Source organism: Staurois parvus, unplaced genomic scaffold (genome assembly GCF_062004578.1).
Source record: "Staurois parvus isolate SC_StPar_1 unplaced genomic scaffold, SC_StPar_1.0 ptg000879l, whole genome shotgun sequence".
In the NCBI taxonomy this organism is placed as follows: domain Eukaryota; kingdom Metazoa; phylum Chordata; class Amphibia; order Anura; family Ranidae; genus Staurois; species Staurois parvus.
In genome coordinates, this window is record NW_028318675.1 from 599,061 (window position 1) to 612,497 (window position 13,437).

At 45.8% G+C, this 13,437-nt stretch overlaps 1 protein-coding gene and 1 long non-coding RNA gene across 2 annotated transcripts in view; both read right to left on the minus strand.

The window, feature by feature from the left end:
• The window catches only part of LOC149443011 (uncharacterized), a 473,108-nt gene that overhangs the window by 168,145 nt on the left and 291,526 nt on the right, over positions 1–13,437 (minus strand). The window lies entirely within an intron of this gene.
• Positions 2,279–4,448, minus strand: LOC149443012 (uncharacterized). The gene has a single exon (XM_089655998.1). The coding sequence runs from the start codon at positions 4,436–4,438 to the stop codon at positions 3,545–3,547; it is 894 nt and encodes a 297-aa protein (XP_089512124.1). The 5' UTR covers positions 4,439–4,448; the 3' UTR covers positions 2,279–3,544.

Genomic DNA, 13,437 nt, shown 5'->3' on the forward strand with positions numbered 1-13,437 from the left:
AAAATGCTTTTATCCGCAATCAATTCATACAGATCTTCCGTAAAAAACAGCTCCAAAAAATCAAGGGGAGGAGTTAAATTTGCTGTGTCCACCTGAATTCTGGGTTGGGCAGTGAATGGGGGAAGTACGGGTGCTGCAGAATTTGTGGGCTGCCAATCAGCAAGCATACCCGGAAGGATACTAGGGGCTCTATGGGCCTGTGTGTGAAGTTTTGGTGGCTGCGGGACACTACTTGTACTCACCACTGCACCAGCTTGTACTGCACTTATGGGACTCACCATGTCACCAATGATACTGCAGTGCTGGTATGTATAAGACCAGGATGTACTAGGCTGCTGGTGATCGCCATTCATGCGGCATTCTGCTGCATGTGAGAGTCATCATGCGATTGTAACACCTCATCACCCTGGGAATGGGGTCGGGTACACCTGACCTTAGCAGGGACCTCTCCTCCATCATCTATGCAATCTGTCAGGGTACCACTGTTGTCTACAGGTTCATATTCTGTGGCTGATTGTGTCAGTGAGTCTTCCCCTTCACTCTCATCTGATATGCTCAGAATCCTGTAGGCCTCTTCACTGGAGTACCTTTCGTTGGACACTAAATTTATAGGTACCTAGTGCGATTCATAGGAAAAAGAGTGCCTGGCTGTCAGGGACTGCTGGAACCACTCAAAAAAATTTTGAGATCAGGCCTGATTCTGCAAACACTTCGATTTTGTGTGGGGAGTTAAGCGTAGGGGCTAAACGCAGGTGCTGGCAGGGTGCTCGGGCTGATCCCGCTAATGCTGCATTTTTGGGGACGCTATACTAATGTGAACGCTGGCATATTTCTGATCAAAGATATTGATCAGCTCAGACGCTATACTAGCAATGGAGGTTTATTGTGTATGAGCATGTTCCTGACAATCAAGGGGTTAAATGTGATGACTGATGTAGTGACGGGCAATCTGACGCCATCTGGGAGGGACGCTAACTGACGCTAATGCTATCTGAAGTCGCTGGTAACACTAATACAGTGATCAGCAAACAACCTGTACACTGTACTAATGACACTGGTGACAGGGCAGCAAAGGAGTTAACTGGGGGGTGATCAAGGGGTTAAATGTGTCCTAAATGTGATTTTACTGTGTTTGTTTAGTGCTTTTACTCACATGGATCTGCTTTCTTTTCTCTCTGGGACGGAATGTGCTCAGAGAGAGAAGATGTCATCATTTCCTGTACCTGTATAATGGAAACACAGGTACAGGAAGATCTATGATAGAGCAGGGATCGATCATCAGATCCGAACATCACTGGCCTGAATCTCATGATTGATCGGTCAGGAACTGAATCACGGCAACGGCAGGTTGGCGTGTGCACATGTGCCCCCCTGGCAACTGTGGGAGCATGAATCACATATATATATATACATATACACATGATTTTGCACAGGGAGTCCGCCCTGTAGAAGTATTTCTGCTATAGGGAGGACTTAAAGCGGTTAAGGAAATCTCGGCGCTGTATTTCTATTTGTTGACATTTTTGCACATTTATATGAGTATGTTTAGGTGTGGGCAGCATTTTTTCAGTTGAATTCACTGTTAAGTTGGTTTATTGATTGTTGATCACCTTTTTTAGCTGCTTGTGGGAATACTTTGTATTATTTGTGCTCCTCTTCACTAGTGTACCTTTCCAGTTCCTGTGTTTATAAATATGGACACAGGAAGATTTCTGATTCTGTACAGGTGATCAGCAGGTCCAGGTGATCAGCAGGTCCAGGCCAAAAATCATTGGCCTGGACCTGATAATCGGCTTGTGTTGTACTGAATGACAGCACAGTCAGGGCGGTGGGCTCACACGTGTACATGTACTGTATGTGATCTGGAACAGAGGGGCTGCCCTGCCGCAGTATAAGTGTGGTGGTCGGTCCTGAACTGGGTAAAGTCAGATTGTTTGCCGATGATCTTTCACTTACTTTGGTCCAACCCAACACCTCCCTGCCAGTCCTATTCTCTGTACTCCATACATTTCCCTTTCCTCTGTAAAACAGAATGATAGTTTCCTTGGCCCACCTCCTACCTGGATTATTTGGGCATTCATCTCCCTCGCTCGTACAACACACTCCATGAGGCCAACTACATCCCCACTTTCAAATACTTGAGAGTCCTACTTCTGTCCTGGACTCATCTTCACCTCTCCTGGATAGGGAGGATCAGTGATGGAAAATTGGCCTTTTTACCAAAACTCCTTTACTTGTTCTGTACTCTTCCCCATCCCCACCCCCACCGATCCCCATCTCCTCCTATACTCTGAAATCTTTTTTAAAATCAGGTCTTGTGATTCAACTGAGCAGACAAAGGGCCACGAATCCCAAGACATGCTATGTATATACATAAGGAACAAGGAGGTTTGGGTGTTCCAAATGTTACTAAATATTTCTTGGTGCCCAGATTACCCCACTAACCCCCCTTTACACCACAATACATGGCTCCTTATGGGCTGACTTAGAAGCATTGCTCTGTTCTCAAACTTCTCACCATTCACTCCCATGGAGTCCTCCTAAATCCAGACCTACGTCTATCAGCCTCTTGATGGGTCACACACTCTGCACTGGGGACTCTAATAAATATTCCAGCAACTTCATATTCCCTCACTTGCCTCTCTGTCCTCTTTTGGGTGATCCTAAAACGGTTACAAACGTTCCTAATCTGCGCTCTCTCCGGAACCCTCGGTACATCTTAATGCATTTGCAGCCCCCAGGCCTCACAAGTTCCCAATATAAATGGTCACACATTCCATACCCTGGACTGTGTCTGCCCTTGTACTACATAGCTGGGGGGAGATCTAGAGGACATTGTCCAATCAGATTGTATAGGAAGGTATTATAATGAGGGAGGTGTGGTACCGAGCGGTGAACACGCCCTGTCACACCCCCTTCTGTGATGCAACAAGAAGTGAAGGCTTCTGGGAAGTGGCCTACAGGAAGTGAATGCTGAGATATCATGGACAGGAAATGATGCAATCTGAAAATCCGTTCCAACGATCCAATAAACTGACAGACAAGTGATGGTCCTGTGGGTGAGGGGAGAGGAAAGCCCATCGGGACGGCCGGGCCAGAGACGGCATCAGAGAACGCTTCTGTGTATTATGGGAGGGAAATTCTGCCCAAAAAGGGGAACTTCTCCTTCAAGTATGGACCAAACTGGTCACGTCTGGGTGAATGACGGCTCATTCAGTCAACAATTTATAGACTCAGCCAATCACAGGGCAGGACTCCATTGTTATTCTTCTCCTGCCATCAATGGGCAACCCGGTCCCACACTTCATCCATGTCTTTGGGGACCTCTGATCTCCTTATGAACTGTTTCTTCCATGATGAAGATCAGCCATGGAGTATATCTGAGGTGTATATCAGGGTGTGCTTCTTCCCCACATGAGAGCTGGGATGTCCAGCAACATTCATCTAGAAGACATTTCCCGCACTCAAGGCACTAATACACCTCCAGGGTTGTGTGGGACCCCTGATGTACAGGAAGACAGGACTTCAGTGAGGAACATTTCCCTCACTCAGGAGAAGAAAGTGGCTTCTCCGTGTGAGATTTCGTATGCCTAGAAAGATTGAAGCTCCTTGAAAAACATTTCTCAAACTCAGGATAGGAATACGGCTTCTCCCCCGTGTGACATCTCTGATGTTTGTAAAGACTAGACTTGTCTGAAAAACATTTCCCGCACTCAGGACAGGAATAAGGCTTCTCCCCTGTGTGAGATCTCTGATGTACATAAAGACTAGACTTCTGTGTAAAACAGTTCCCACACTCAGGACAGGAAAATGGCTTTTCACCCGTGTGAGATCTCTGATGTCTGGAAAGAACGGACTTCTCTGAAAAGCATTTCCAGCACTGAGGACAGGAATACGGCTTCTCCCCTGTGTGATATCTCTGATGGCTGTAAAGACTGGATTTATGTGAAAAACATTTCCCACACTCAGAACAGGAATATGGCTTTTCCCCCGTGTGAGATCTCTGATGTGTGTAAAGATGGGACTTCTGTAAAAAACATTTCCCGCACTCATGACAGGAATATATTTTTTCTCCTGTGTGCAGCTTTTGATGTATGACAAGATGTGATTTTGATACAAAACATTTCCCGCACTCAGCACAGGAATATGGCTTCTCACCTGTGTGAGATCTTTCATGCCTATTAAGTCTAGATTTATAACGGAATCCTTTCCCGCACTCAGTACAGGAGAAGCTCTTCCCTGTTGGAAGGCTGGCCTGGTCCCGCACAGTCTGAGGTTCCTCAGGATACGAGGAATCCGATGGTCCATCTACACTGGGTGGTGCCGGATGGACATTGGAGGGAGCCGGGTTTTCTCCTGGACTATACTGTGTGATGTCCTCATCTTCTACATTCCAGTCTGGAGACAAAGTGAGACAATCCTCAGAGGTTTTCCTCATCTCCCGGCCATGGACTAAAATACAAAGACAAAGAGGATTACTAGACAGGAGCTGATTGGTTCCCCCAAACCAGGACTCCGCCCACATCAGGCAGCTTGGTCTCTGAGGAGCTTACAATTCCACCCTCAAGGGAACTAGGAAATGGCTCCTCTGATCTCCTACCAGGTCATTTCTTTATTCATGGACCTTAGTCAGAGAATGAGGAAACAACCAGAACTGTCTTTTATAGGAGGGACAGTGATGAGGGGATTATAGGACGAGGGTCCCCACCCCCTCTATCACTCATCACCATCTTCCCAACACAAGAAGTACTGCACTTCCTTATTTAGTCCATGATTTAGTCATGAAGAACAGCGGGGCTGAGCCCCACCAGAGGTCAGAGAGTGAGGATGGGGGGAGAACAACCAAGATAAAGACTAGACTGATCCTGAAGACCACCATCATTGGAGTATTGACTCCTCCCTCATTATCACTTTCTGTTTAAGGGTCCAAAGTTGGAGGATGTTATCACATTATTATCACCATGTAAAAGTCTGTGCTCCAATCACATCATCCGATATAAAATGTCCAGCTGGTAGAACAAAAGATAATCCATATTATGTGTATATATAGCAGTGGGGGGAGGGGGAGAGCAGAAGTCAGGAGTATGTAATGTACAACACAGAGTATATAGTGCAGGGGTCAGGAGTATGTAATGTACAACATAGAGTATATAGTGCAGGGGTCAGGAGTATGTAATGTACAACAGAGTATATAGTGCAGGGGTCAGGAGTATGTAATGTACAACATAGAGTATATAGTGCAGGGGTCAGGAGTATGTAATGTACAACAGAGTATATAGTGCAGGGGTCAGGAGTATGTAATGTACAACATAGAGTATATAGTGCAGGGGTCAGGAGTATGTAATGTACAATATACAGTGTAAGGGTCAGGACTCATAATATTGGTATTCAGTAATCAGTGGAATATTAAATGTTTACTGTAGACAAGTTGCAGAGATCCCACACCGCTGCCTCCCATCTCCTGAGACTGCACTCAGTGACTTGGGTCTGAGACACTACAGACATATCCCTCCACCCGGCACAGCCAGCAGACCACAGAGCAAGGAACCCTGGGAGAAATGTTCTGTCAGAGATCTTAATAGATCTGGACATGAGGAAGGACACCCAATACACACACCCCAGGTGTCTAGGTCTAGTAACACTTATGGTGACATGAACATTTTGCTGCCAGCTGAACCCCAGAACCTCCATAAATCCAGTCTAGATACATAAATTGTGTCTGCAGCACAGAGAAGGAAGATTATCCGAGAGAAATCCAGGAATACAGGACGGGGAACACAGCTCAGGAAAGTGACCAGGGGATTACAGGCTGATATCACCCAGTCCCCGCCCTACTCTGGACCAATCAGTGAGCAGTATGGGTGGAGGAATGGATTTAGTGTTCATGACCCACCTGTGCTGATCTCTGTAGGAGTGTCCTCCTCTATAAATGTCCCCGTTATTCCATCCTCCTCCATAGACTGCTGATCATCCCTCACATACGCCTCTTCTTCTTCTGCTTTCACCTCAAATTCTATATCGATTGGATCTCCACTCTAAATCAAGGAAATGACAGAAAATATCATCTGTAAAATGTAAGATTTATGATTGTGACATCACACACAATCCACACATTGTCTCCCTTCACAGAAGCAGATCACATGTGATATGTGGGTACATTTCCCCTAAATACCGCATGCCATCCTGAAACTGTCCATTTCCTATCCCGTGTTGCGGTATTGACCACAAACACTGAACACGCTCAGTAAATACCGCATGAACAGGCGTTACATTCACAGAAGGAAATAAAGAATGAAATGCATGCGGTCATTAATTAGTGGTGGAGACATGCGGCATTCAGGAAATGTGTACTGCTTGGTAAAGAGTGGGCGGCCGCTGGCATCCTTAACAACCAGTAAACAACATGGTTGTTAGGGAGCGAGCGGCCGCTGCGTCCTAACCAACCGATAAATTAAAAAAAAAAATTACCGGCAACAAAATATTAAGAAAATGTTGTAAGGTCCCCCCCTGGGGTCTGGTATGGATTTTGAGGTGGACCCCTTGCCTAAATGAAAGAAACACATACCAGACCCCTATCTGAGCATGCTGCTGGCAGGTCAGGAAAGGGGGGGATGAGCAAGCGACCCCCCTCCTGAAACATACCAGGCCATGTGCCCTTAACATGGAGTGGATGCTCTGGGGAAGGGGGGGCTTTGCTCCCTCAGAGCACCTTGTCCATGTTGATGGAGATCAGGGACTCTTCCCCACAACCCAGGCTAGTGGCTGTGGGGGTTTGCAGGCAGAGGACTTACAAAATGTAACAAGGGGGCCCTCAGATCCCTCACCCCATGTGAAAGAGTATGGGGTACATGGTACCCCTAATTATTCACCCCCAAAAAGTATTCTGTTAAATAGACAGCAGGCAGTTTTTGACAAGTCCTTTATTAAAAAGCAAAACTAAAGCAAAATGTCCCCCCGGTGTAGATCCATCATCAATCACGATGCTCGCTGTCACCGCTGACTCGGAAAGAAAAGCTCCGCTCCCAATGAAGACTCCCCTCTGTCTGACAGCTCTGCTGCCTCCTGCCACTAAATATACTAAGGGGCGGTGCCACTCGGTGATGTCACTGACCGGGGCATGTTGTATTGGTGACGTCACTGACCGGGGCATGTTGTATTGGTGATGTCACTGACCGGGGCATGTTGTATTGGTGACATCACTGACCGGGGCATGTTGTATTGGTGATGTCACTGACCGGGGCATGTTGTATTGGTGATGTCACTGACCAGGGCATGTTGTATTGGTGACGTCACTGACCGGGGCATGTTGTATTGGTGACATCACTGACCGGGGCATGTTGTATTGGTGATGTCACTGACCGGGGCATGTTGTATTGGTGATGTCACAAGAAGGCAATGACAGCGAGTATTGTGATTGGATCATCGATGGATCTACATTAGGGGGATATTGTTCTTTATTTTTGTTTTTTCAAAAATGACTTCGTTTTTTCTTAAACTACTTTTTTTTGGTGAATGAATAGGGGTACTATGTACTCTATACTCATTCACATTGTGGGGGGGGGCGGGATCTGGGGGCCTCCATGTTAAAGGTGACTTCTAGATTCCAATATGCCCCCCACAACCACTGGCCAGGGTTGTGGGGAAGGACCCTTGTCCCCATCGACATGGGGACAAGGTGCTTTTGGGAGGATAGAGCGTCCCTGCCCTGAAGCACCCACCCCATGTTGAGAATATGTGGCCTGATATGGTTCAGGAGGAAGGTGGGCACTCACTAAGGGTCTGGTATTGATTTTGGAGGGGAAACCACGCCTTTATTTTTATTATTTTGGCATCGGGGATCCCCTCAAAATCCATACCAGACCTGTCACAGCTGTCAGCGGGGAACTTGGTGGCCGTCCGCTCCTTGTTTACTGGTTGCTGAGGACACTGGCGGCTGCCCTCTCCTTAACAACAAGCTATTTACAAGTGTTGCTATGGACACCAGTGGTAAATTCCCCGCAGGCTTCACTACTAAAAAACAGAATGCAGCATCTTACTACATACTGGGATACGGGAAGATACCGCTTTGTGATTGGAGCCCATAGTCTCTACAAGTCCATGTTCTAGATTCTCCATCCCACCAACCTTGTAATAGTGAGGGATGGTGTGACCTTCCTGTGTGGAATCCTGGGAATACAGAGGACGGGGACATCTCTCTGGTGGGTTCCTGGTATTAGGTGGCTCCATCATCTCCTTGTGTCCTTCTGAAAACTCCTCCATCACTCCATACTCCTCATCCTCCTCTTTATACTCTTCTTTAACATCAATATTATCATCCCCGAGGATTCCACTCTGAAAGATATAATAAAACATTCATTGTAACAAACATGCTGTGTATAAATCACAACTACCAATAATTGTCATCATCTACCTGATGATGGTGAGGGATGGTGTGACCTTCCTGTGTGGAATCCCGGGAATACAGAGGACGGGGACATCTCTCTGGTGGGTTCCCATGACTGGATCCATCTGTAGGAAACACACACACTGACTGAATCCATTGTTTCTATGTGTTTATCAGATGATGGGGGATCTAGGTGGATCCTCCGTACTGCTCTCTCCTTTACAATAAAGTCTCCTCTTACCCGGTGATGTGAGGGGCGGCTGATTGTCCATCATGACGTCCTTGTAGAGATCCTTGTGTCCTTCTAAATACTCCCACTCCTCCATGGAGAAATAGACAGTGACACCCTGACACCTTATAGGAACCTGACACACACAATGATACAGTCACCATCCAGACACATCCCTTGTCTGTTACTGGAGAATGTCCCAGAATTCCCGGCACCGCTCACCTCTCCTGTCAGCAGCTCCATCATCTTCTTGGTGACTTCTAGAATCTTCTGTGTCTTCTGTCTTGTAGGGATCAGGGATGGAGGAGGGGGGATGGTGATGGGATTCTGGATTCTCGAGGATCTTGTGGTCATACGATGAGATCTCCTTCTGGTGTCATTGTCGGTAGATTTCTTCATGACTCCTGTACAGTTCTGTGTGATACAAAGATAAATCTCACTCTCCCATAATCCCTCACTTCTATGGTCAGCTCTAGATTTATTCTCCAGGGATTGGCCACAATGTGCCGACTCAGCAAAGGACAGACATCTCCATCTAATGATATGATGACAATGGGGTCAGATTTATAGCTCCTTCTAGAAGTCATATAATAGAGTCACTAATGGTTTACTAGTAAGGCTCACTGACCCACCAGGAAATGTCACCCATGGATTTAGTGGTCAGTGGGCGTGGCATGCTGGTAATCATGGGTCTCCCTGATTGGACTAAAGCTGAGATTGTTCTCTTCTATAACCAATGCCGCCATCTTGTGCTATAACCAAATCTCATAGAGTCCGGACACTTTATGTATTCATAGTACTTGTGTGGATGTCGTTATTGATTACAGAACATCAGAAGACTTCAAGTGACTCTGAATCCCTCCCAGTGTACAGCCCAGTCAGATTTAACCCCTTCATTACACTCACCTCTCCAGTCAGCAGGCTGAGGATCTCCAGGGTGAGCTTCAATATCGTCTCATTCCGGGGAAATTCCTTCCTTACAATCTTCACAAAACCCAAAGTCTGCTGATTGTCCATCATGACGTCCTTGTAGAGGTCCTTGTGTCCTTCTAAATACTCCCACTCCTCCATGGAGAAATAGACAGTGACACCCTGACACCTTATAGGAACCTGACACACACAATGATACAGTCACCATCCAGACACATCCCTTGTCTGTTACTGGAGAATGTCCCAGAATTCCCGGCACCGCTCACCTCTCCTGTCAGCTGATGGACCATCATGGTGGTCAGTTCCAGAATCTTCTGCTCTTTCTCCCTCTCAGGTATCAGAGAAGGAGATGGAGGCACCATGGTGAGGCTCCGGGTTCTGCTCCATCCTCCTGAGATTGGCTCCCCACTAGACTTCTTCTTTACAACATAATCCTACAGATCAGGAGAAAAATAAAACAATATCAACCACCTGACATCATCTAAATGTGTGCAAAAATAAAATGGTCTATTGACCAGAATAGACAAGAGTGATGTCATGTGACCTCCCAGAATCCTCCTCACCTCTCCGGTCAGGTCTGTGTTTTATTAATAGAGATGAGAGTGATGTCATGTGACCTCCCAGAATCCTCCTCACCTCTCCGGTCAGGTCTGTGTTTTATTAATAGAGATAAGAGTGATGTCATGTGACCTCCCAGAATCCTCCTCACCTCTCCGGTCAGGTCTGTGTTTTATTAACAGAGATAAGAGTGATGTCATGTGACCTCCCAGAATCCTCCTCACCTCTCCGGTCAGGTCTGTGTGTTATCAATAGAGATAAGAGTGATGTCATGTGACCTCCCAGAATCCTCCTCACCTCTCCGGTCAGCAGGTAGATGATCTCCAGGGTGAGGTTTAGTATCTTCTCAGTCATGTGACTCCGGTCCTCCTCCATCCTCATTGGTGCCATCATGTGATCTATACAGGTCTCCTTGTAGACGGATAACTTTGGGAAATGAAAGTAAGAATGATTTGGATGGTATTGGTCACACAATAATAGGATGTGGATGTGAGGGGGGAATAGGAGGGTTGCTGGACATTGAAGAACTACTCCCCCCATGGGAAGACATTTTGTTTGGACTGTTTAGTGTTTACTACAATTTTGGGGTCCGGGGCCCCTTTTCTCTGTTGGGTTTGTTTGGTCTCTGAACTGGTTTTGATGAGTTTTAGATCTGCAGACAAGGAATGATAAATCTGATCCTTCCTATGACTATATGAAACAATGAATGAAAGTGAGCGCTTTCTAAAGACGAGCAGCTAGAACACACAGGACAACCAAAAAATCCTCACATGGAACTAAGTAAAAGGTGCAGCGCTAGAAAATAAAAAGATAAAAAAATAAAAAATAAATAGTCAGTATGCTTGATAGGTACTCCAAAGTCAATACAAAGTCCCAAAAGGAATGATGTATATACTGTGGTAAAGATGCAGTTGAAGATAGGTAGATGTGATCCCCGGATCAGTGAAGATCCCCAGGTCTAAGAGGCATACGTTCCCAAGATGAATAAGGAAGCAGTCACAGCTATACCAGAGGGAACCACCACTCCTTCACTTTACATCCACGGTATCTAAGAGGAGAAACTCCTCACAAAAAGAAATGCCCATAGTGAGGTACTACGCACGCCTTGACGCCACGCCGTCGGAGCACTGGGGAGCTCCGGCGGCCACTACATCTGACAGGACGGTTAGTCCTGTTTGCTTTGGCTGCTAATGCTAATATTTGTTGGCGGTGTTATGATTTTACCTAATCTGGATGCATCCTGCTTTTTACTTTAATAAATGTCATATATTATACCTCACTATGGGCATTTCTTTTTGTGAGGAGTTTCTCCTCTTAGATACCGTGGATGTAAAGTGAAGGAGTGGTGGTTCCCTCTGGTATAGCTGTGACTGCTTCCTTATTCATCTTGGGAACGTATGCCTCTTAGACCTGGGGATCTTCACTGATCCGGGGATCACATCTACCTATCTTCAACTGCATCTTTACCACAGTATATACATCATTCCTTTTGGGACTTTGTATTGACTTTGGAGTACCTATCAAGCATACTGACTATTTATTTTTTATTTTTTTATCTTTTTATTTTCTAGCGCTGCACCTTTTACTTACTTCCTATGACTAGTTTGCTCTGAGGCAGTGCTGTGAGGTCAATGTCGGCTCATCATGCAGGGATGGTCACTTTACATCACCCGACGCCCGGGACATGTAGTTCTGGGGGCCGGGCAAGTATTGTTTTTAATCTTTATCCCTGCTGAGGGCAAGCCGCAGGGCTCTCCTTTCAGGTGCCAGCCTCTGCCACCCCGTGTGTGTGATCCTCTCCTGTACCTACTATGCTTCCCCGGCTCTGCTTGCCCATCTGTGGGCCCGGGTCAGTGGGTGTCGGAGGGTAGAGGGGACGGAGGAGAGCGGACACGTTCACTCCCTTCTTGTCCTGACCCAGAACCGACGTTATGACAGATTTCCCGACCATCGAGGCTGGCAAAGAATGTAATGCGGTGCGATGTGCACTACATTACATCCAATGGAGTACAGGGGAGACATTGGGGGTCTTTTAGACCCTGGATGTCTCAATAAAGAGAACCTCTCATCAAAAGTCATCACATAGAGGACTTTGTCCCCTTAAGTAATAATGTTTTTTTTAAATGCAAAGAATTAAAGTTACAACTAGAGATGAGCGAATCGAACCAGGCGAAGTGGAATTCGATTTGAATTTCAGGAAAAATTTGATTCGCGTCGAATCCGAATATTAGCCTACTTCGGGTGCGCAAATCGGATTTTTCCCGATCAGCCAGCAAAAGTGTCCCTGCAGAGAGCTCCGCTATTTCTGACAGTTCTCTGACAGTTCCTTCACATGTACAGCGGTTGAAACATTGTATCTATTTGTTTCCATTTAGGATACAGATGTTTTTATTCGGAAACAGATACAATGTTTCAACCGCTGTAAATGTGAAGGAACTGTCAGAAATAGAGGAGCTCTGCAGATACACTTAGCGGAGCTCTGCAGATACACTTTTTGCCGGTTTGGAATTCTTCTTATTTTCATCCTACTTCTTCTTCTTCTTCATCCTCATCCTCAGAAGAAGAAGAAGAGGATGAGGATGAAGAAGAAGAGGATGAGGATGAAGAAGAAGAAGAAGAAGTAGGATGAAAATAAGAAGAATTCCAAGCTGGCAAAAAGTGTATCTGCAGAGCTCCTCTATCTCTGACAGTTCTCTGACATAGAACTGTCAGAAATAGAGGAGCTCTGCAGATACACTTTTTGCCGGCTTGGAATTCTTCTTATTTTCATCCTACTTCTTCTTCTTTTTCATCCTCATCCTCTTCTTCTGAGGATGAGGATGAAGAAGAAGAAGAAGAAGTAGGATGAAAATAAGAAGAATTCCAAGCCGGCAAAAAGTGTATCTGCAGAGCTCCTCTAAGTGTATCTGCAGAATAGAGGAGCTCTGCAGATACACTTTTTGCCGGCTTGGAATTCTTCTTATTTTCATCCTACTTCTTCTTCTTTTTCTTCTTCTTCCTCTTCATCCTCATCCTCTTCTTCTTCTGAGGATGAAGAAGAAGAAGAAGTAGGATGAAAATAAGAAGAATTCCAAGCCGGCAAAAAGTGTATCTGCAGAGTTCCTCTAAGTGTATCTGCAGAATGTCATTTATGGAAACAAATAGATACACTGTTTCAACCGCTGTATGGAGTGAATGTCAGAGAACTGTCAGGAATAGCGGAGCTCTGCAGATACACTTTTTGCCGGCTTGGAATTCTTCTTATTTTCATCCTACTTCTTCTTCTTCTTCATCCTCATCCTCAGAAGAAGAAGAAGAGGATGAGGATGAAGAAGAAGAAGTAGGATGAAAATAAGAA